General features: G+C 46.1%; 1 protein-coding gene across 4 annotated transcripts in view; it reads left to right on the top strand.

The window, feature by feature from the left end:
- Positions 1-23,589, top strand: part of CCDC18 (coiled-coil domain containing 18) — a 2,185,916-nt gene that overhangs the window by 770,111 nt on the left and 1,392,216 nt on the right. For all 4 annotated transcript variants that reach the window (XM_069641832.1, XM_069641829.1, XM_069641831.1 and 1 more), the window contains exon 12: positions 15,329-15,549. In XM_069641832.1, coding sequence (XP_069497933.1) covers positions 15,329-15,549 — 221 coding nt within the window. The remainder of the gene's footprint in view (positions 1-15,328; positions 15,550-23,589) is intronic.

Raw genomic sequence — 23,589 nt, forward strand, 5'->3', positions numbered from 1 at the left:
AAAACTATGTTTGTATATACTCCACTCGGACCCGGTACTAGACATACGCACTTCTCACCTGTCGGTGCTCACCTTGCCAACTGTATAACCTATGTAAGGCAACCCCTTCTTTTCCCAGGCTATTGGTAGACACAATATCTTAGTAAACACTCACTGTCTATTCTATCTTGCACTGTAACTAAGTCATTTTCTTGAAACGGCGCCCCGATGCTTCTGGGCTGAATGGCGCTTTACAAATGCAAAAATAAATAAATAAATAAATGGAACTTCATATGTAAATGTTGTCAACTGATGGCACCAATATATTGATTAATTTGTGCACCGTAATCGAGTTATCACTCTTAGTCCATTATGTACCATGTTGTGTTATTTAAAACATTATGGATTGAGCACTCTGGCATGGTAGATGGGTCTGCACAGAAGTTGCTGCAGCCCAAGGGCTGCACGGCATGGCTGCGCAGTGCATAGTCCCAATCTGATGGATAACTGCACATCATTTATGGGATGTGAGTGATTAGGAGGAAGAATAGCATTCTCCATATGTTCCTTGAGAGGCTGCATTTTTGTGGTACAACATTGTGGGGCACAATGGGATGCAAGTCTGTCTGATGCACTGTATCTGGTGCTGCAGCACAGGCTTTCAGGATCGCCACTCTGCTGTGCATCATCTGGGGCCTGCTGGCAGATTGTGTGGTTTCCCTGCATCCGCATAAGCATGATCAGCATAGCTGGTTTGCAGTCACACGTTATTCTTCAAATCCAAAATTGGAACTAGGTACACTGCATACAGGATGTTATGGGCTCCATTTCCGAAACCATATTGAAGCGGGTTACTTTCGCTTCCAGTTTTCTATAGCACATGGTGTAAATGAAGCCTCCCCACCTTCCTAATATCAGTGCGTTCAGTCCTCTTGCCCAATCATGTACTTTGCCCTAGCAGTTTTCCCCCAAAACCTCTTGATCGGATCTACCTGATCTCGCCTCTACGTTTACTGGTTTCTTCTGTGTCCCCCATTTTTTCCTGATCCTTTGCCTTGTTCTAGGGATTTAATGTTGAAAGGTTTCTTTCGAATGGATTCAGTCCTCCCACATATTCCTCATCTTTTGATACATCCATATCCAGATTTAGCAGCTTTGGAAAAATAATTTTAGCAGGGGGCGCTGCGCGTCGATGCCGGTCTACTCGATGTCCCTCGAGGGCCTCCGTCCCAATTTCAACATCACCACTAGTACATATAGCGCGTGCAGCGACTGTTGGCTCCAGTTCAGTTTTTCCATAAGAGCTATCGCTTTGGAAGATCGGCGCACTTCGGTTCCTCCTATCGAGGATACTATGGTATCTTCGTCGGCATCGTCGACTCCAAGGTCGGGGTTTAAAAATTGCCACAAATGCCGGGCAAAGATGTCCCTAATGGACCCCCATTGGCTCTGTCTATGGTGTTTGCGATTAGATCATTAGACATCAGAGTGTGGATCCTTAGTTTCGATGACAGAACGTAAAGTGAAGTTAGCTGCAGGTAGGACACATAAATCCCCTTCGACGACTCTTGTCGAAAAAGCGATCCTCCGACAAGTCGAGGGGTGACTCTCGTTGTCAGAAGAAAGCTAAAAGATCTCAATCTAGGAGTGGATCTCACCACTCATCTGCGTCTTCACTATGAATGAAGAAAAAGCGTCACAGGTTGCCGTCTTCTTCGTGTTCCTCCCCGGAACGCGTAACTTGCCTGGCGAAATCTGCTTCACTGGCTGAATGGGAGAGGTTCAGACAAAAATGTTTCCAAGTTTTCGATAATGCGGCCGTATCCCGTAAACCAGACAAGGAAAAGACAAAGGACAAACCCTGTGCGCCCTCGATCCCGTGTGTCAACGATAAAACTCCTTTTGAAGGTCCTTTCGAGTCAAGAACCTGCTCTGTCGAAGCCAAAATCTTCGACATCTTCGACAACGAAGGGTTCCATGTCCCTATCGATTAAATCCTTGTCACCATTGTCGTCAATAGTGCCAAAATCTTAAACGCCATCATCGCCTAAATTGTCGAAGGAGGTCGAGAAAAATAAAGAATCCTTCACTGCTCCTCCAAGACAGGACTTTTTCAAGTCACTTTGATCAATATGAGGAGCATGAGGTATCAGATGATGCACGCTACACAAGGCGTCCCAGAGGCTCTAATATCAGAAGAGTCATGGATACAACGTGGATGGCAACCCTTGCACCCGGGGACTGTTTCTGTATCTCTACAGCCCCTACTAGCACTTGCCACCTCTGGCCGCACTTTTATTTATTACTTATTGTATTATTTATTTACTGTTATCCTAAGTACTGCACTGACCCCCTTCCTCCTGCACTTTCCCCTTCCCACCCTCCCCTGCACTTGCGCGATCTTAATGTCAACTGGCCTAGTAGGATTGCTGTCTGTGTTCCCTCTGTTTCTCCTCCCTTGCCTCGTTGCACCTTGAAACACTTGTGTATAGGCGCGTGTGATGCTGGAAATACATCAGAGGGACAGGGCCTCCGTATCCTTGTCCTTTACAGCCTTTTTATCGTGTGTTCTGTCATGTTTTCCGTGCAGGATTTCATGTGGGACTCCTGGCGGTGCAGCTCTCTCCTTTGGTTTTGGTGAACAGACCCATGGGATACCCTTATGCACCCATGAGTAGGGTTTCAACCCTGTGCCCCTAGTTAATGTTTTTGGGCACCTGTGGGTGGCCCACAGAGCAGGGTACGGGCTGGTGGCAGCTCTGTGCTGAATTGACTGGTGCCCTGAGGGTCCTCAGTTTTGGGAGGCCCAGGCCCTGTCATTGGAATCGGTAGATTCCTGATGGAGACAAGATGGCCCCCATGGCCTCTTGCCTTCCATCACATGCTACCTTGATCTTCCCAAAGTCCTGGGAAGCCGTGACTCTGTGCCTTCCCCCTGACTGGTTGTTGGGTGGAAGTTCCATATATGGTAGTGTGGGGGGAGGGACTGCTGACCAGACTGGCTGCAGCCTTCTCAACGACCGTGTGTTGTGGGTACCCCTGTGGGTGGGACCTGGGTGAATGGAGTGTGTGACGAATACGGATTCTTTGTTGTGGCTGTCTAGTATCTGGTGTTTGACACAATGACTGAGACAGCCCTGCCCGAAACTGGTATGAATGCAGTGTGGAGTGTTGAATGGCTGGGTACTTGTCCCAATACACATAACTTGTTGCGAGTGTCTGGAGAGAAGTGAATGGCCTGAATGCCCTGTGTGCCTGATTGGCTGCCTGCCGGCATGAATGGCCTTCGCCGTGATTGGATGCTTGAGTATGACTCAGCGGATGACATGCTGCCCTCAATTCAACTAGAACAAGGTATATACCAAAAAGGATATGGGTGGCGTTAACATTAAAGGATACAATATGGATCCGAATTCTTTCTTCTTAACCTTCACGGAAGAATCCTCAGGGAAGAATCCTTTCCATTGATTACACTCACTGCCCGATACAAAACACGGCCAGAGGAATCAATTGAAAGGATGAATAACTATGCACATTCTCCAATCTGTGTACAAAGAAGCATAAGGTAAGTAATAAGAATTTTCAGCTGTACTCCTTTAATCCCACTAATGCTACACTAAGCTGTAGGAGTAGTTTGTTGATTTGAGGTGAGCTCAGATGTTCCAAATGAATCCAAAATACCAACACAATGAAAAGGGAGGGGGAAGTTAGTAGGAAACTAATCCCGAACGGTACGAGGGCCGAACTAGAGTCGGGTAGGTGCACTCTGGATAGCGTCCTTTAGTTTGGTGCACTAAACATAACACAATTCTGTATCTCCAGCAGGGCGTAAATAGAAGAGTCTTTGGTTGGCAGAACATAGATCACATTTGATTAATATTGAAAAACAAATAGTCCTGGCATCTCCAGAAGTTCAAACAGAAAATCTTTCTCTAGTTTGTAGTGCGTTATTCACCCTTGATGCTTAAATTGGAAAATAATTAATCCCAACCGGGACACAGTACTTATGAGTCTCAGTAAGTGAAAGTTTGTGCAAACGGAACTAAACAAGATGCTGTAAATACTCCCGTAGCTCTGAGAGTAGCATTGAAGGTTATAAGCGAATGACAACACACAGCAGTGGACATGTGCTAGAAGTATACCTTACAGCAGGACCCATCCGTGACTAGTATGGAAGGACTCGGATGATGATACAGTAAGGTGAAACACCTCCGCGGGGATCAGCAATCGGCTTTGATGCTCAAGTCTCAGGAATATAAGCGTGAAAATTGGTCCCGAATCCAGATATTGAAGCACAACAATTCCGTATAGACTTAGTAGCGGAAAACGCTTTAAGAAGCTTAGGGCTGAAGAACACAGTCCGAACGAAATCAAACCACCAGCAGGAAACAAAGTTGCAAACAAACATAAGCGCGGGGCGCTTTGTGAAAAGGACCTAAATACGTGCCAAAGGCACGTGACTGGTGAGCCCAAGGCGCGATCACATGACTTTAGGAGCAGGAATGCAATGCCGTTTAGCGGGGAGTTTGGAAAATAGACTCCACCTGTTATAGAACGGTCTTGCTGCTGTTCTGAAAGCATATGGACTCCTGCTACCATATGCAACAGGTGAGTGAGGCATGACAGCGGAATGAATGGGAGATCAACAGTATATCTGGGGACCTCTCACTGCTAGGAATGGTGTTAAGAAGCTGAAGTCCACTACGACGAGTAACTGGAGTGAAACTGAAGCTTGACCTTGAAGCCCTGCTGGACGAGAAGAATTGCTGTTGCTCTCCTTCACAATCTGAAAGCTTCTGTGTCTCCAAGGACTGACCCAGAGAGGACCAGGTAAGGCGCCCTCTTATCGAGCTGCGAGGGACCATCGTGCACCAGGTGATCTTTGCCAAAGCTCCCTGGTAGACAGACCTTCGACAGGCTGCCGAACCGAGACAGGGACTGCTGTGGAATCCCAAAGAGAAGCGCCCGGACTGTTGTCCGCCACTGTCGACGACCGCCGTCGCCGACCGGAGCCACCGTGCTCCCGTTTACCTAAGAACCTTTGAATCAAAGGACGCTCTTGTCTGCATCGCCGCCGTCTTATCCCGCTGGAGCAGGCCTGACCGTATACGCGTAGAGGAGCATCTGCCGGTGGGTTTTCCGCCACCCAAAGACCACAGAGACTCTAACGACTTGACACCCTTGCTGGGTCACAGTTCTTCAAACTCTTTGCGAGGTGCCCCGCACGCCTCTTCCTTGCAGGACGTTTACGCTTCCCCATCAACGAGCACCGCTAGGAACGAAGCTGCCACTTCACCGTCATAGCTCACCCTGTTCTCCGCCAGACGTTTGACGACCATTGACTCCTGCCTCAAAGGGAGGACACTCAAAAAGGGCCGTGGATTCCCCGACAAGGAACACTACGACGCCAGGTACTTTGAGGTTGCAGAACTATTGGGAAGTCTCTTGTGAACAATATATGGACTGGGCTTGTATCTTTATTCTACAGGTTGCCCAGGTGGGGGGATCTCTACACAGAACTGTGTTTAACGGTAGTGACCAGTATTTCTGCCAATTGTTCTTATCAACTGCTTTCCTCTTTTCTCTACTGTTGGTTTCCTTTATGACTTGATTTGTGTGCCATTTAACTGTACAGTTGATGCACTTTAAAGAGATCTAATAGTAATTGTGGTACCACGTAGAACTGTATACATTTGCCATTATAGATAACCGAGTACAAAGTGTGTTATTGTACATAACCTTGAATATTAATTATATAAAGACTGTGTTTTAACTGATAGCGTGCAGACATTCCTTTTTGGGTGCTTGGGGACTACACTGTACTTAAGAATCAGCCCGCATCACCTTCTCGAGAAGCTAGGCCTTGATTGCTCGACCACGTACCAATATTGACAATCTTGGCAGGGGTCCTCTGTGCCTCTCCTCTACCAAATAGAGAGCGGAAGTAGAGCCCCCCCCCCCCCCCCCCCCTCCGGTCCCTCACAGCGCGTTATAAATGCCATATCATATATCATGAAGGATCTGTATGAGACCTTACAGATGGCAAGTGGGATAGACACTTCCCCAGAAATTGAATTTGGCAGACCAGACCCCTCAGATCATGCAGAAGGTCATAAAGACCGTTAATGGCTAAAGTCATTGACATTACGGGGTGGGACAGGCCTTCACCACCTTCTTGACAGACATTTTAGACAAGGGACCCCTAGAGGATCCTAGTCTTTCCTTCCATATCGCCTTGCAAAGGTGGGTCAGTAAAAAATTGGATACGCCATTAATTGTGGCGGTAAATAAAACATTGACGCCTAAATACAGGACCTCTAGTAGCGATCCTTTTTATCTTTCAAAACACCCAACTCCAAAAAGCCTGGTGGTACAGGCCACCACATCACACATCAACTTCAAAACAAACTGTCTACCCAACGATTCCCCAAGGCAGGGATGCCAAATGTTATGATGCCTTGGCAAGAAAAGTCTTCTTGGCTGGCCCTTAAGTCTGTGAACACCACATGCATACTTGCTAAATTCACATTTACCCTGTGGGACTGTGTAGTGATGGCAGCTGATGATATTCCCGAAGGGGAAGAACAAGACGAATTTTCAAACATTATTAAAGATGGAAAGGAGGCTATGTGCAAGTCCCTTCAAAGTGGTCTCAACTCTGCGGACAGTATCAGCAGAGCAATGGTGGCTAGCACAGTGATACGCAGATTTGCGTGGTTAAACTCTGGGTTTGCTTCGGATGTGCAATCAAGACTTCTTAACATGCCGTTTGCAGGACACACTTATTTGGTAGCAAGGCTGATGAGAGCCTAGAGAAGCTGCAGACCTCCAAAGCGGCAGCCAAATCTCTTGGTGCTGTAATCGGACAACTGCAAACTCGCCCCAGTGGAACAGCTTGGAGGGGCAGGTCCTTTTTGTTTTGTTTTTATTCGTCAGCTGGAAGAGCAGATGGACTGGTGAGTCAGAGGTCGGAGAAGATTCCCCCATTGTGGACGGGGGAGAGTGCTAACACCGCCCATGCAACGGCTGCTTTACCCTCACCGCTGCATCAGCTGCCTCAACACCTCTCTGAAACCATAGTCCACAAAACCCCAGTGGGAGGCAGACTCGCAGCATCCGTAAGAATGGCAGGGTATTACTTCAGATGCATGGGCATTGGAAACAGCCCAGGGTTACTGCCTCCCCTTTCTATAAAGGTCGCAGGGTCACCCACAAGGGATCAACTCTTTCAAAATTCCAGATCTGTTTCTTGTGCAGGACATGTTGACCCTGCGGGAGAATTCTATAGAGCCAGTGCCTGTAGTGGAGAGGAACAAGGGTTGGTACTTTCATGTGTCTATCCATCACAAGCACAAAAAGTACCTGAGGTTGGCCGTTATCAGTTTCGAGTCTGCCATTCGAGCTGACCTCCACCCGAGAGTTTCCACTAAGCTGATGGCGGTGGTGGCAGCGACTCTCAGGAGAGGGGGGATTCATGTCCATCCCTACCTAGATGATTGGCTGATCAGGGCACGTTCTTCCGAACAAGCCTTGTAACATCTCAGCGTAACCTGTCACTCTCTCCACAGACTGGGCTTCTCCCCCAATTACAAGTCCCACATGATACCATCTCAAAGACTCCAGTTCATCAGAGCATTACTGGATGCATCCTTGGGAAAAGCCTCGCCATCTGAGGTGAGGGCTCAACAGATTCTGCACATGGTCACCAAATTCCAGAGTGCCCGGCCTCATGGCATCATGCATTCTTCTGGTGAGAGAATGAGATCTCAACAGTGTGCTCTCAGGACTCATGGTCCCAATTCTCAGGCAGTATGTCAGATCTTCTTCAGGTTCCGAGCAGTCCCTCACAGGAACTTATGTGGTGAGCCTGCAAGGACAACATTCTGAAGGGAGATCCTTTTTGGCAACCGTGGCCGGAGATTACAGTTGTTACGGACCCCTCGCTCACTGGGTGGGGAGCACATGCCAGCGATCTGACTATCAGCGGCCGTTTATCTCCATCGGAATCCAAACTACATATCAATCTTTTGGAGCTGAAGGCAATCAGACAAGCGCTGGAGGCCTTTATGCCCTGTGTACGAGGAAAGAATGTCCTGATAATGATGGACAACAAAGTGGCTATGCACTACCTCAACAATAGAGGAGACATAGGGTCACTATCACTGTGCAGAGAAGCAATGCAGCTCCGGTTCTGGGCAATTCAAGGAGTCTCCCTATTAGCAGCTCACCTAGCCGGAGAGGAGGACACGGCAGCGGATGCTCTGAGCAGGCAGAGCGCAGTCTCCCGCGAGTGGGAGCCAACTCAGGAAATCCTTCAAGAGATCTTCACCCTTTGGAGAACCCCTCAAGTTTATCTGTTCGTGACCAGTGGCAACTGGAAGTGCGAGCTGTACTGCTCTGGGGAATTTCCCCCAAGAGGAGGTCTAGGGAATGCGTTCGGAGTGGACTGGAAGTTTCCACTCCTTTACGCGTTTCCTGCAGTCCCAGTCATTCCTCATGTGATCAGGCGGTTGAGAAAGTTTGGAAGGCCCATGATCCTAATTGCTCAGGATTGGGCCAGGAGGACTCGGTACCCAGACCTTCTGGACATGTCCATCTGCCTTCCAATACGTCTACTGCAAAGAAAGGTTCTTCTTACGCTGGAGGAAGGTCGGGTTCTCCATCCAGAGGTCAAGACACTGAACCTTCACGCATGGTTTCTGATAGGTTGAGATATAAGGAGTGGGACCTTCCTGGATGCCGTAATGGAGAAGGCCAGCAACAAAATCCTTGTAACGCTGCAGTTGGAACAAGTTCTGCAGTTGCTGCAAGGGCAAGAATGTATATCCTTGTATGTGCAGTACACCTATGGTGTTATAATACTTGTTACATCCGGCTAATCTGGTGCTCCAGGTTGGCACAAAAAAAGGATATCTGGCAGTGCTGTCCATTTTTAAGCGCTAGACTGAAGAGGTATCTTTCTTCAAATTACCACTAGTGATCCAATTTTTGAAGGGACTGACCAATGTGTTCCCTCCAATCCCTTTTTCCGGTTCCAGTTTAGGACATTAATCTGGTTCTAAAATGTCTCAGGTGTACTCCCTTCAAACCAATTCACTCTTGTCCTTTAAGTTTGTTAACCTTCACAAACATTCTTTTAGTTGCTCTTTCATCAGACCATAGGGTGGGTGAATTTCAAGCCTCGTCTTGCAAGCCTCCTTCTACAGTTTTCATTAAGGTGGTCCTTAAAGTGAAACCCAAATTTTTTACCCAAAATTGTGTCTAATTTTCATCTAACACAGAAAATTGTACGACCTTGTTTTTATCCACCTCCTCATCTTGGAAAACCGGAGGAGAGATTGCACAGGCTTGACCCAAGGCGTGCACTTAATTTTTATATTTCTAGAATGTCGCAATTACGACAGGGTGATCAACTGTTTGTTGGTTATACGTGCCATAAATTGTGAATGGCAGTGACAAAACAAACCTTATCAATGTGGATTATTTTAGGCATTTCTGAGTGCTATAGACTGGCTGAAAAGATCCTCCTTCGGGTTTGAGGGCTCATTCTACCAGGAGCGTGGCTACATTCTCTTCTTTACAGAGAGGAGTCCCAATTGAAGCTATTTGTGCGGCGGCCACATAGTCCTCCGTTTATAATTTTTATAAAGCATTACTGTCTGGACTCTTCCTCGGGCCAGGAAGGAAGATTTGGGAAGGCGGTGGTACATTCTGTTCATACAACCCCATAAGGAACTCCTAAATTCTCACTTGAAACTGAAAATTCGTACTCCCTCCTCCAAAATAAATACTGTTTTGGGAGTCTATCAAAAGATGAGTAATACGTGGGAGGACACAATCCTTTCGGAGAAAAAGTTACTTACCCCAGGTAACGTTCTTTTGACTGGATGTTCCACCCACGTATTCCTCATCTTATGATATATCCATATCCAGCTTTTGCTGCTTCTGAAAAACATTTCATGCCGGTTTAGCAAGCTGTTAACAGGGCAGACATAGGCAGTCCTTGGCAGACAGTATATCGACTCTTACTAGTGAGGGAGTTGTGGGAAAGTTAAACCCTGACATCTACCATGCAGAGCCATGCTGTCCAACCCAGAAGCAGAGTACTGCAAGCGTGGAAATGATTTCCTTGAAAGAAAATCCTGCTTCAAAGGTCCATGCAGTGCAACAGAATAGTGGGCCGTCCAGAGCAAGTCTTCCCCTGGCAGTAAGACTGGGTGCGGGAGGGACAAGTAATGGAGAGAGGAGAGTGCAGGGAGGGAAGAGAAATATTGATAGAGGCCGAATTGAATGAGGGAAAGCAAGTAATGATGGATGAGACTACAAAGAGAAAGAGTGAAAAATATGTGAAAATGGATGGGGATGTGCACTAAGATTCACCTGGCCTGTGAGGGTCACCATGCTTCTGAGACCCTGCATGGTTCATAATCGTTCCTGCAGCTGATGACACCTGATTAGTGGTGGTGTGATTTTGAGGAATCTCGGTTGCAAGGTGCCTGGAAACGGAGCAGTGAAGCGTCACTGTGATGGTGCATTGTGAGACAGAAGATGCCCGAGTAATAGACAATTGGCCCACACAGTAAGCACAGCAAAAAGGGATGGCAGCAGTGCATTCCTTATTCCTGAAGGGGTAATGAGAGCCACCCACGAACAGTCAGCACTCTCTTGGAAATGTCACAAGGCCACCATGGAGGGAATTGGTGCAGCACCCTGATTGAGAGGAGGCGACCGAACCGAGACTGCTTCTTGTAAAGTTGAACAAGGTGTTGCAATCCCCTGTGAGGAGGGTATGAATGACCTGTGTCCTAGGAGTTGGTGACACAGCTGGCTGGCCAGAGGGACTGTATTCATTTGGGGTGCTGCTGCCTAAAAACATAAACAGATTACCATGGTGGAGTAGAAAGATGCCTTTGCACCTCCCGTTCCACTGCTTTTTGTGAGCGATGCTCCTCAGGAGGGGTGTGGAGTTTGCCCTGACCGCTCTTGCCATGTAGTCGCTTATGCGACTTGTCATCTGTGCTCCGTGACGGCTGTCAGCAAATGTTCTCTCATGCTCGCTCGAGGCAAGAACCTGTAGGAGGCTTCTTGTTGGAGTTTTGCCTAAGCCCTCCGAGATATTCTGTTCTTGTGGTTGCTCCAGACTGTTGCGGCTGCTTGTCCGGTGTGCTGCGTCTGGCGTTCTCTGTCTGACCTGCCACACCTCCTCGGAGGGTTTCGGTGCAGTTGAACTCTGCGGCTTTCATGGAGACTCTCCTGATTGGTTCTTTCAATGATGCTTCTCTCTCTTTCTGCTGTCTTCCATGGAAATTGGGTGCAGCATGGGTCAGAAGCCAAGTCATACACCCTACCCCTAGATACCCCATAAAGGTGTTAGTGTTTGGTGGGGTGGTAACTATCCCCTCTGGGGGTTTTCCTGTCCCAAGGGGGAGCCGCCTTCAGAGGGATCTTGCTTACCCTGGCCCCTAAGCAGTGTTAGTGTAGCAGACTCACCTCTCTAATCCCAAAGAGGGTGGCTCCCCCTTGGGGAGAGGTGATCTCCTTGGATTCGTCACACCACCCACCTTCTCCTCCCATATTTCCCTAATTTATCAATCTCATATGAAACCCCCAGCAAAAGGGACTCCTTTTGTTGGGGAGTTTATTTTGGCAAGTTGACTATTGATCATGTTTATACATAGTGTGGTCAAATAAAAAGATGTTAAAATAATTATGATTCAAGTCAATGAATAGTGTAAGTGATGAAGAGCGGCATGAAAATGAGAGGAAGAGTAGGGTGTTACCCATGAATGGGCAGAGATGCAAATATGTAGGAGACAGAGATTGAGACAGAAATTGATTAAGGAAAGATGCAGGTTTGTGAAGTAGTACATTGACCCAGCTTGTACAGATTGTGGCAGGACCTGGCCTCTCCAGATCTGTGTTGCACATAAATAGGTAGCTCGACAGTCTATCTTACTCTCACCTTATCTTCTCTGAAAATAGCTCTCCATCTGCTGCTCCTTGCTCTCCGTGCTTGCAGTGGGCACTGGAGCCTTCCAGCCAGTATGCTTGCATATTAAAAAGATGCAAGTGAATTTAAACAAAATGCAGTGCTCAAGACGTTTGAAAACCTAACCCCTGTACATTTAGGCTAATAAAACGTGTCCGAGCACGCTGGACAGCTGGGTGCCTTAACAAAAAGATGGTCTTTATTGACTAAAAAAAAAATACTAAGCTGGTTCAGAATGTTTTCCTTTTCAATTGTCCATAGAGACTTCAACCAGTATAGGGTAGTCTGGTTCTGCAGCCCCTTGAAGATTATGGATGAACTCTGGACCTAATCCTCATAGGCCCAGTGGTGCTCAGCAGCTCTCTCCTCGCCTTCCTGCCGGTTCTGAAACAGAACAGAGAAAGTTCTGTCAGTCTTTCCTCCATGTCCGCTTTAAATAGGGGCTGGTGAGTCAATGGCCAATCAGAAGTCCTCATGTTGGAAAGCCTTGAAAAGCCCCCCCACGCCCTGCCCCCTTCCTTCCGACATGAAGATGGCCACAATGCCTCCCGGACATGCGGTCACCTGGACTTGTGGTTTGGGCGAAAGACTGGGAGTAAGTCCATGCTTTTCATACTTGTAACTAAATGGGAAAACGTATCACCCTTTGCTGGAGTGTTTTATCTCGTTGACTTAAGGGGCTCTGTGAACTGGTGTTGACTTTTTCATCACCCTCCTCCCATATACAAGAACCTCTCTGTGACGCTATGTTACGGTCTTTCGCGTTTGTTGGAGCCACTACAGGGTCCTTTGAAATGGCGTTGCAGCATTCCATCTTCATTATAATGCCTGCGTGGTTCTTAGGAGCCGTGCTGCTGCTGTCTGCGTTTTAATGAATCGTCCGCAGTAAATGAGTCACTTGGGTTGGCGTTTTTGTTCCAACATGTGTCAAGTGGCCTGTTCTCACCCTCCCCGATACGCAACCCTCTTTCTGGGGTCAGGGTCGGTGATGGGTTATCTGTCCAGGGAGCGCTGCAGCTCCACCTTTCACCCTTTCCCACTTTGCCATCTCTGTCAGTTTTCCCGTTAGGCTGGGTCCCTTTAGGCTGGTTATTCTGCCTTGTGGGGCTGTCACTTACATACTCTACACCGGCCAATCCCATTACTGTCTGCTCATTGTACTTAGACTGTTTCGGCTGTATATTCCGACTCGTTGCTCCGAGCTTTATGTAAATATGTGTTAAATGTTTATTGCTTCTATTTGCTGTAACCTGTAACCTCCTCTTAAACATGCGCCCGATGCGCCTCTCTATTCGATGCTCTGAACTTTATGTAAATATGTGTTAAATGTACATTGTATCTATTTGCTGGAACCTGTAACAGCCTTTTAAACATACGCCCAGATGCCCCGGGGCAAGGTGCGCACTACAAATAAACAAAATACAAATACAAATAACGCTATACATTTTGTCTTGTTCTAGCAGAATACATCTTTTTGTTTTCATTTCAATTCCCTCTCCAGTCATTCTACAATTGTGCATTATATGGGGTGATATACCTATGTTTACCTTAAATCGCAGAGCAATGATTTTAGTTCAGTTGTGGGGAAGAGCAAAACTATAAAGTTGATTGCAGTCATGCATCAGTAGTTTATCCAGCCCTTGTTATGTCCTTTGCATCTGGAACTTGAGTGTTGATTTTCCCAAAAGCCAAAGATGACTTACATTCTTGCATATAACTTTGACTGTTTGAGAGCTCAGACAAATGGTTTGTTCTCTCATATTCTGAATACTATTTTTACCATACAGAGTTTTTGTGCATAAACATGTCTGGAATAGAAGCAGTAGATTTTATTTCGCCACTCTTCTGGATCACTTATAGCTTGCATGCGTTGACTTAAAATGTGGGTTTTGTTAAACTGGGGCAAAAATGTTAGTGTTAAAGGTTTTTATATCGCGCACAGGTGTCACTTGCGTGGTCTGTCGGCGCTCTGGCGGTTCTGTGAAAAAAAAGAAGGGTGGGGGATAGGTTAGTGGGAGGAGCAGAAGAGAGCAAGGGAGTTGTAATGTGCTGTTGGCAGCTTCAGTTCGGATGTACCATTCACTAAGCTTGGGTGCGAGATTCGGGAGGCAGACGCCATGTGTTGTGCAAGGTTGTGTGTGCTATGCCTTGTTGCAGTGTTGTGAAGTGTATGCCGTTTGCTGGACTGAGGAGTTCTGGTTGTTTTAGTGCAGTATGTGAGAGGTATGTGCGGAGGGTTGATTGTTGGTAACGTTTTGGGTTGTTAGTGGCTGTGGCTGATCTTCAACTTTTCCGGTTTTAGTTGTTCTTCCGTGTGCCCTTTCTAGTTGTATCTGGGTGAAGGGTTCTTGCGCTACTTTGCTACTCTGTCTGTTGCCCGAATTCTGACTTGATGCCTGTTCCTAGCCCAGGGAGTGATCAGCGGGGCAGGGAGTTCTTTAACTGGATTCGCTTGGAGGGGAGGGGAGGGGGGAGAGTTTAAGTTCTAGTAGGGGCGTAGTTAGTATTTGCTCCATTTCCTTTTGTTGCCCTTACTTGTGGCATGCCTGGGGGTGACCCTCACTTTTGCATTTCCATCCCAGGGTTTTCCTTGACCTACTTCCCTGGCCCTATCGTTTCTGTCTTATCACCCTTTCTTTTCCAGGTCTCTATGTTGGCCGTGTAGGTGTGTGGCGGGGTGGGATTGCTTCTCTTTCCGATCCTATTCCTCAAGCTTGTTTTTCCTGGTTACTACTTTTTCATTCTTTCCCGTGCTTGGTTGATAGGGAGGTGTGCAGATGTCGTTCAGTCGGCTTTGTTGTATTTGTAGTTGAAGAGCCAGGTTTTCAGCACTTTCCTGAATTTTGTATGGTCCTCCACAGTTCGAATTTCCCTCGAATGGAGTTCCATAGATTAGTGGCTAAGCAGGAGAATGCTCAGCTGCCCATTTTTTTCTTCCTTCACCATTTGGGTTCGAGAAGGATTTTGTGGCAGGATCTCGGGGTTCTAGCTGGTTTGTAAATGGATAATTTCTTTTGGATAAAGTGTGCACAGGGCTTTGAAGGAGATTCTCTTTTTGACCGGGAACAAATGTAGCAACGTGAGAGCTGGTGTGATGTGATCTCTTCTGCTGAGTTTCAGGAGGAGTCTGGCTGCCATGGAGGATTCTGGCTGCCATGTTTTGTATTCTTGCAATTGACAGGCATGCAATTGTATGATTTAGAACATGATAGTAGTGGTTAAGTGGCTCCTCGTCCAGTCAGAACAGGTACTGTTTATTTATATTCAAACATTTCCTCATTGAATACCCCTGTCTGTAATGTTTGCATGCTTAAGATTATATGACTTCTAACCCTGCTGAATTCTTATTTTATTTACTAGATGAGCGAAAACGTCAACGCCTTGAGCTAGCCTGCAAGGAATTGGAAAAGGAGAAAGAAACCCTCATTACTCAAATTGAAGTGTTGAAGACAAAGCTGACAAAAGCAGAATCTGAAATTTCTTCTGTGAAATTATCTATGTCCCAGAGAACCTGCCAGTTTCAAGCAATTCAGGAGGAATTACTGGAAAAAGCTGAAAAAACAAGCAAGTTAGAACGTGAGGTTAGTGGCTTGCAATATAGATCATCTGGATTGATGGGCCGTATTTGATCATGGTATTAGTAAGTCTACGCTGCTTGTCCACGGATTAAAGCCTGTGAATGTGAATTAAGCTCAATCTGTGGATTTACCGACAACAAAAAGCAATGTTCAATTCCGGTTAATGTGGATTTGGAACGAGTTGAAAGCCTCCCCAACCTTATCCAGTGTTACGTTGACAAGTGTAGTCTGTTTTGGGGCACTATGGACACTCCTGTCCAGCACGGAGTTCTGCCTCCCATTCTGTTCTGATCAGGGATACTGTAATTGGACAGTTTTCCACACTTTAGATAGCTGATAGGTATTCATGTAAAGTAAGAGCTGTATTGATAATGGATTTTTTTTTATCTGTTCAATCGCATCTTAATAGCAACATTACTCTGAACAAAATCTTTGTCCATTAACATGTGTGAACTATAATAATCAAAGCAGAGAACAGGTTTCAAACCGGCAACTTCAACTTAGTGCAAGTAACTTAGTGCAAGTGGTCTTATCGAGGAAGGCCAGAGCCCTCGTAGAACACTCATTTCCAGAGTCACAGGCCTAGAAGTCAACAGAGTGTATTCAGTTTGATTTATAAAGCTTGTCTCCCTAATAAAGCTACCCATACAGCCTTCTGTCCTTTATGTAATACACAAACACCCTGGTGGCATCAGTCCTCTGTTGTGGGTCAGAAGAAGGATGCAGACTGTGCTAAATGTATAGGCTTTATTGATTAAAGAAAAAAGGTAGTCTTTCCCTATTCTATAAGGCGTCACTACCCAACCAAACTAAGGTGCTCGTCAGTCTTCAGTGAGTGTCTCCAAAAGGAATCTGTGCTCAGTCCAAACTAACCCTATCTGACCCTGCTACTAACATAATAACTAAGGACAAGAGAATGACTCCCTTCTCCTGATGTATTTACTTCTTGCAAGCTTTCAGTTCAATAGGTTATCTTCAAGTAGTTTCTAGTGAGTGCTTTTATTAGTTAATTCAATAGTTTCTTGGGCCTTTCCCCCTTTCCCCTTTGGTTAGAGATTTAATTTCTTTCCTCGTTTTCCTTCCAACTTTCTTTGTGAGTATAACGTTTTTTCCTTTTCCCTGACAAGGATATCAAACGTTTACAAGTCTCCACTTTTATCGTTGTTTTTTTCTGCGCACAGGATATAATTCTGAAAATGCCCTTTTTCTCTGTACTTTATTTCTTCAGCTTTATCTCTTATTCCTTGCCTTTCTTCGTTATTTAATCTTTCTTGATTACTAATCCAATATTGAGATTCATTGCCTCTTCTGGTTATCAGTGTGATATTTTCCTCTGTCTCCCTGGGACGGGTATGATCCTTCGAATAATGTTTCTTATTGGCTTCAATGGGTTTTAACATTAAAGTCCCTTTTTCTATACTGGGACAAGTATGATCGTTCCAAAAGTGATTCTTACCTGCTTCACAGGATTTCAATATTATGTCAGCTTTACCTGTACTTGGACGAGTGTGAGCTTCCCAATAATGGCTCTCCGTTCCCCTCCGGGTCTCATCTTCCCTGTTAGGTTTGACTGGTAGGGATAATGTCACTGTGTTCTCAGTTCTCGTCTGGTCTTTCCTTCTCCTCAGGATGGCTTATGCTGTTACTTTCACGTTTCTCTCTCTGTACACTAACATAACTCTGGTCGTTCCTTTATCAGCTGGTTCTGTGGAACTAGAGCGCTCTGAGTCAGTTCCAGGACCCCTGGTGGGTCGTTTGTTTTTGTGGTCATGCCACCACTCACCCTCTTACTCTCTTCCTAGTTTCTGGGATCCTGCAAGTCCGAAGTTCTCTTCTCTCTTTCCCATCATTGCGAGATGCTGCACGTCTGTTTTCTGGTTTCTCTTCTGTTCAGGACACTGCACGCCCAGCCTCTGCGCAGAGATGGTGTGCAAGCTAGTTTGTAACTCATGGGGTTCCTCTTGTCTCCAGACTCCTCCCCTTTCATACACTACGCATCCATTGGACTTCCCTGTGGCTTTGTTTTCAGTTAATGGGGTTTTCTGAGTTGAAGGAATATTCACAGTTTCTGGTTTACAATAGCACATACTGGTATTTTTTTCACAGAAACCTTCATAGGCTATGTCTTAAGAGGTCAAATTAGTATGTTCTTTTGGGAGTCCCTCACAGGAACGGGAGTCCTTGTCCCCAGAGGGGGAGTCTCTGCCAGGGAGGTCCCAATTGCCTCTACCCCTAGAAGAGGGTATTGTGGAGTGGTGCTCACCTCGCTAGCATCACAAGTGGCAGGGCAGAAGGGGAGAAGTGATGAAATCCCACAATTTGTTACACATCTCACTACTGTAAGGAAAGCATGGTATCAAACAGTAAAACAGACACAAGTGATCACAGTTCATGGGTGTTTATTGAATTTCATTTGGGTTTGAAAAATCTAATCCTAAATCTAAAGATGAGAGCAAGCTACGACCATCAAATAAAAATAACGCAATCCTAGTCGAGTGTGTCAAAATAAAAGGGTCTATACTAATAAACCTATTGCCAATCCATACTTCTAATAACAAATAGTGTGGGAATCCATGTTATGTAAAAGAAACGTGTTCACAAAATCATATGTCAGGATATTCAAGCTGTTGGCTTCCCTTCCCCACGTTCTCAGCACGGGGACAAGACGGCACACTCAAGCTTCGAACACTTTCTGGCTTCTTTAGCACGAGGATGCAGATCAAGACTTCATCATCAGGGCTTTCTCTGCCAAAGACTCTTTGCCATTTAAAGTCTCTTATTTCAGAGGGCATGATGCAACACAACAAAACATTAAAGTTCCTTTCCGCTCAAGATTTTCACTTGTACAACTTATCGGGTTATTTACTGTTCACCCCGTGTCCCCCTCTGCTCAGACTAAATTCATATACTTTTTCAAACTTTCTCTACTTCATCAAAATCTAAGACTTCCGATTGTGCGCTGGATTTTGCTTGACCCGTTGCAGGACCATTTTGATTCACATTTATTAGTTCTTTCAATTGGGCTCCCTTCCCCGGGCTTGGACTAAATTTGTCTACTTTTGTCACTCAGCTGGATACCTTACAGAGACCTTCGATTGAGCACCCACACGGTGCCGGACCACTCTGTCAAAGGTATTATAGCGTGTTTTAAAGTTCAATCACTCATCAGCAGTTCATTTTCACTTGCGTCTCTTATCACTTGCTTTTTAACCATGTTTGTTCCAGCGCTCGCCATACAATGTTGCTGCTTGCAACCTTGGCTTCAGCACATACCGGTCTTGTATCGGTCTCCCCGCCTTGATTGATGCGGAAGGGCCCCGGGTATCTCCGACACACAATGCAGGATTCTTCAGCCTGGTTTCCTGGTCTTAGGCTTTCTATTCTTAAGGTCTCTGGAAAGTAACGGTTCCTTGTCGAAAAAGTTCAAGGGGATTTCCCTCCTTGCGATCCCCTTTGGTTTTGCCGTATTTCCTCTCTTTCGCAGCTGCCAATCTCGAAACTGCGGTTTCCTAGTGTGCTCTGCCTCGCTCAGAGTGTGCTCTTGTGCTCTGCCTTTTATCCATGTGGGGAAGTGTAATGGAAGTCAGGTGTGTGTGATGGGCAGTAATTGCCTGACCCGTCTATCCATTGTATTGGGACATGCCAGGTATACTGCTCGGGTGTTAGTCTGTTTTCTCTCATAGAAAGTGTTTGTGCTGTGGGGGGGCTTAGGGGTGGAGTTCCTAAATATCCTAACTGATTGGATGGGGTAAAAGTGTTACAAGGAAGGGGATACCACGTCTCACCATCTGGTGTCCCACTCCCCGAAGACTCCTCACCCAGGTGATCCTCCCGCACTGGTCCACCCCCAGGAACTGGATCCAAAAGCAATGTCTGTGCCATGGCCACCTGGATGACAGATTCCCGTGGACTAGTGGGTGAGACACCTTCTGGTTTCTCACACTACACAAATCCTATATCCTCTCTAAGTAGCCACCCTCTCACTTTTGATGACCTTTACTCTCCAGGCCATGCACCCATCCTGCACCCCATTGATCCCTTCATGGCTCAAACTATCAAGGAGCTTGCACATTTAATTGCCTCCCACCTGTCTGTTCTCTTCAACCTCTTACCTTTCTACTGGTTTGTTCGCACCTTACCGGAAAATAGCCACTGTCATGCATGTTTTTTTTAATAAAAGACTACTGACCCCAGCAATCCCTCATTCTAAAGACCTGTCTCTCTCCTACCCACTAACCCAAGGCTCCTCGAAAGAGTTGTCTCAAACTCATTTCTCCAACTTCATAACATTTGCTCTACACTTTTATCTCCCCTGTATAGTCGTTTGACTGGATAGATCTGTAGCAGTTGACACTGGCGCACACCTCCCTTCTCCAAATGTTCCTCTGTTGACTTCAAGGAGACCAGACTTTATGTTCACACTTCTCGTACCACTCCTTAACCATCTCTTGGAATATCAATACCTCCTCTCCCATAGTGCTCACTATGGTTAACCCCATGAATCGGTCCTGGCTGCAGTCCTCTTTAAATTGTACACCTCCTTTCTGGGGAAACACCCCTCTTTTAGCTTCCACTGTCACCTCTTTGCTGAAGACAACAGATCTTTTTCTCCCCACCTTCACTCTTGCCATCTCTGAACGCATAACCAACTGTCTGACCGCCATCCACCACTGGATGGCTTTACAATGCCTTGTGCTCGACTCCTCCAATACAGAAGTCCTCTTTAATCTTCATTCTCCTTTCCCCCTCAATTCCTTCTCTCTTCACCCATAGCACACAACCATAGGATCCGCTATGTGAAACACTTCCAGTTTATCAAGACTACTGCAGCACGACTCAACCTCTACAACATAAGAAATATCTGCCTACACCTCACGCACCACTCAATTAAACCCCTGACATCTACCCTTGTCCTATGCAAACGGGATTGCTATGCAAGCCTTCTTTTTGGCCTTTCCTTCTCCTTCACTCAGCCTTATGAAATTCTCAACTTGGCACACATACCTTTTTTCATCTGCCAGGATTCCCCAGCCCGCTCTTCGCAACTTACTGTTATGGTCTTACCCCTGGCCCCCACCCTCCACTTACTTGCTTGCTGACTGCTTATCTATGTACTCTCCCTCTTAGGTTGTTGAGACGTGGGGGTCTCTGTCCTATTATGCATGTGATGCTGGCACCTTCTCCTTTTTTACCCCGCCTTACTGGAATGCACTTGCCGGTCCTCAAAGCCGGCAATATTACTCCATCACCGCTTGTCATAGATGGCTCCAAGAATTCAAGGATTTGTTCAGGCACTTCATATATTTTGGCATATTTCATAACGTGGCTAACGATGGACTGCAGAAAGGCCAGAATAAGGGGAGTCCCTGCCCTAGCCCTCAGCCTCACGTGGGTACCCTCCTCCCTATCCGGGCTTCCCTACGCCCCAGTTGGTCATAAGGCAAAACTAGTGATCGGTAATCCTTACTATCTTGTTCTAGCCTGCACTTCAAATGAGGGCCTAAAGGGCATAGACTTATCTACGTTACTCCCTCTGGGATTTTCTAGAGGCACCTTTTCCCCCCTCACCCCTCTGGTCTGAAATCATACTGAAGTTTGCACCTTGAAGCCACCACCATTTTGTATGGGGTTGTGGAGGGTCAGAAGGAGGAGACAGACCAGATGTTTCCATTCTGTGCTAGACGTTATTTAAATAATGTGAAAATTGCCTCACTTTCCCTAAGCTATGGGTGTCCCTACCTAACTCAACTAACTAGGGGGCTCGTTGGTAGGTTGTGAAGTCCAAAAGTAATAGGCTCTCCTCTGTCCAAATCTTTGCTACTCTTACCCTACCTTTAACATCAAAACAATTAAAGTCCAGGAGAATGACTCCCTTCTCTTGGTGCTGCTTTCTCAGCAAGCTTTCTTCAATATAGAATCTAGAGTTTGTGGCTATTACTTGAATCAGTTCCTTTAGTTCCGTTAGGGGTTTCAACTCTTCTTGGCTTTTCTTTCCTTGAAATTATTTCCCGCTGGCTTTCTCACACAAGCTTGACAGGTGTCCAGTTAAAGTACCAAATTCAAAAGGATTGAATGCCAAAGGTGAGAGTCAATTTGACCTAAAACTAAAGGGTTGAATTATTATTTTTTTTTTTTGGGTTTCCGTTTTGGAAAAAAAAGTGGTTTCTTTGTCGGACAACCAACTTGTAACTTGAGTACTTCTACTCTTCTCAAAGCTATCAATCTTCTTATCACTTGACTTGTCACTGGGACGAGTATGAGGAACACAGGAATGGCTCTTACTCTTCAGGTTACTTTGCATTTCACTGGGACGAGTATGATGGACCCAGTATGGATGCTCACTCTTCTGGTTACTTTGGGTCTTACTAAGACGAGCACGAGTATAAGGTTTATTATACTTGCTACCCTCCCTGGGTCTCCCGCTCCTCCCGTTAACCTTTGTGATGTTGGGACATGTCACCGATTCAGTAGGTTACCTCTTTTGCTCTTCTCCATGGGTCAGGGCGGAAACCTCCGTTGTTGCTTCTTCACTCTTCGACACCATCCGTGGTGTTGCTTCGTGCACTCTGCGGTCGGGAAAACGTTTTGCTATCTCTGTTCTCTCGGCAGGTCTCGATATCTCTTTCCAGGGACCTGTCCTTGCATTTTGGCTTCCCAGTGCACTGGGCGCCACTGCATCCAGGTTTCATCCGTGGGTGGGAAACCTCACTCTCTCTGCTTCCTGTCTCGCTCTGTTACTACAGCAGCTTTGAACTTCCCAGGTTTCTCTCTCCTCCGAGTCTCTGCCTCCGACACTTGTGATGCTCCGCTGGGGCTTCCGCTGCGTAACATTATAGTCCCTCTTTTGTGTTGGACTGGTAATCCTTATTGTTCCATTGGTTTTCCTCGCAGTGCCAAATAGCTACTTTTCCTCCAGTGAGGTTTCACAGTAGGAAATGTATAATGATCCTTCCTGTTTTATTCCAGCAGGTTTTATCAACTTGGGTTTCTGAGGTAATTGGTCAACGGAACAGGAGTCCTTATCCTGAAGTTGGGGGACCTCTACCGATGAGGTCTTGCTTGCCTATAACCCTAGGGACGGGAATCGCATAGTGGGCTCCCCTCCCTAGCCTCACAAGGAAAGCCCCACCCCCCGGGTAGAAGTGACAGATTCTGCGATTCGTCACAGGTGCCTCTCTTTTAAATATCTCCAAGGATTCTCTACTTCTTGCGTGTCTCTTCATTGTAGCTTTTTTCAGGGTGCCCCTTCAGAGACTGTTTTCCCGGACTACAAACCCACTGCTGGAATCCACTGAAGTGGGTATTCTTGTCGAAGAAGCTGTCCTGCATGTCCTTTATGATCACACACTGAGTATTACCCTGTCTCTGCTTTTAGCTCTTCTGCCCATCTCTGTTGGCATTACCAAGATTCTATTGAAAGGGTACTCGGAACATTGTATTGATTTTTGAGTAGTACATAGCAACAGAAGCACTGACTAAAGTGTGATGTAAGATTAACAGAATATATAGAAGTCATATATGTGAAGTTCAATACCTTTTATTAACTTAGCCAGGACTATTCAGAGCAATGCCTATATGTTCTAGGGGAATCCAATGACAAACAAGGGTCACTACAAGCTAACAGGGTGAAATGGGTCCACTCAGTGTCTTTAGCGCGATAATATGGGAATACACATTTGTCTTGGAAGCAAGACCATGCAGAGCAACACAAGTTTGAATCCTTGTCCAGTGCTTGGAAACTGGTCTCTGGTATTAAGCGCGTTATAAAAGATCAGTTCATTTTAACTATCAGGTGTAGCTAGTGTTACCCTCAACCCATGCACCCACCCCCTCCTGGGCTAATGTTAATACCTTCATACATTAAAACGCGCTCATGCCAGCATGCTTTTTTCCCCTTGTCTTAGGGTTTTTGTTAAGCTATGATGTTATCACACTCCAGCCAAGGGTCTTTCTCCTGGTTCTGCTGCTCCTCTCAGAATTGCAGTTGTCAGATATTTTCAGCCTATGGCTAAGTCACAATCCTTCACAATTGGGTAGCTTCTT

This window comes from Ambystoma mexicanum, chromosome 1q (assembly GCF_040938575.1).
Source record: "Ambystoma mexicanum isolate Mex_15411 chromosome 1q, UKY_AmexF1_1, whole genome shotgun sequence".
In the NCBI taxonomy this organism is placed as follows: domain Eukaryota; kingdom Metazoa; phylum Chordata; class Amphibia; order Caudata; family Ambystomatidae; genus Ambystoma; species Ambystoma mexicanum.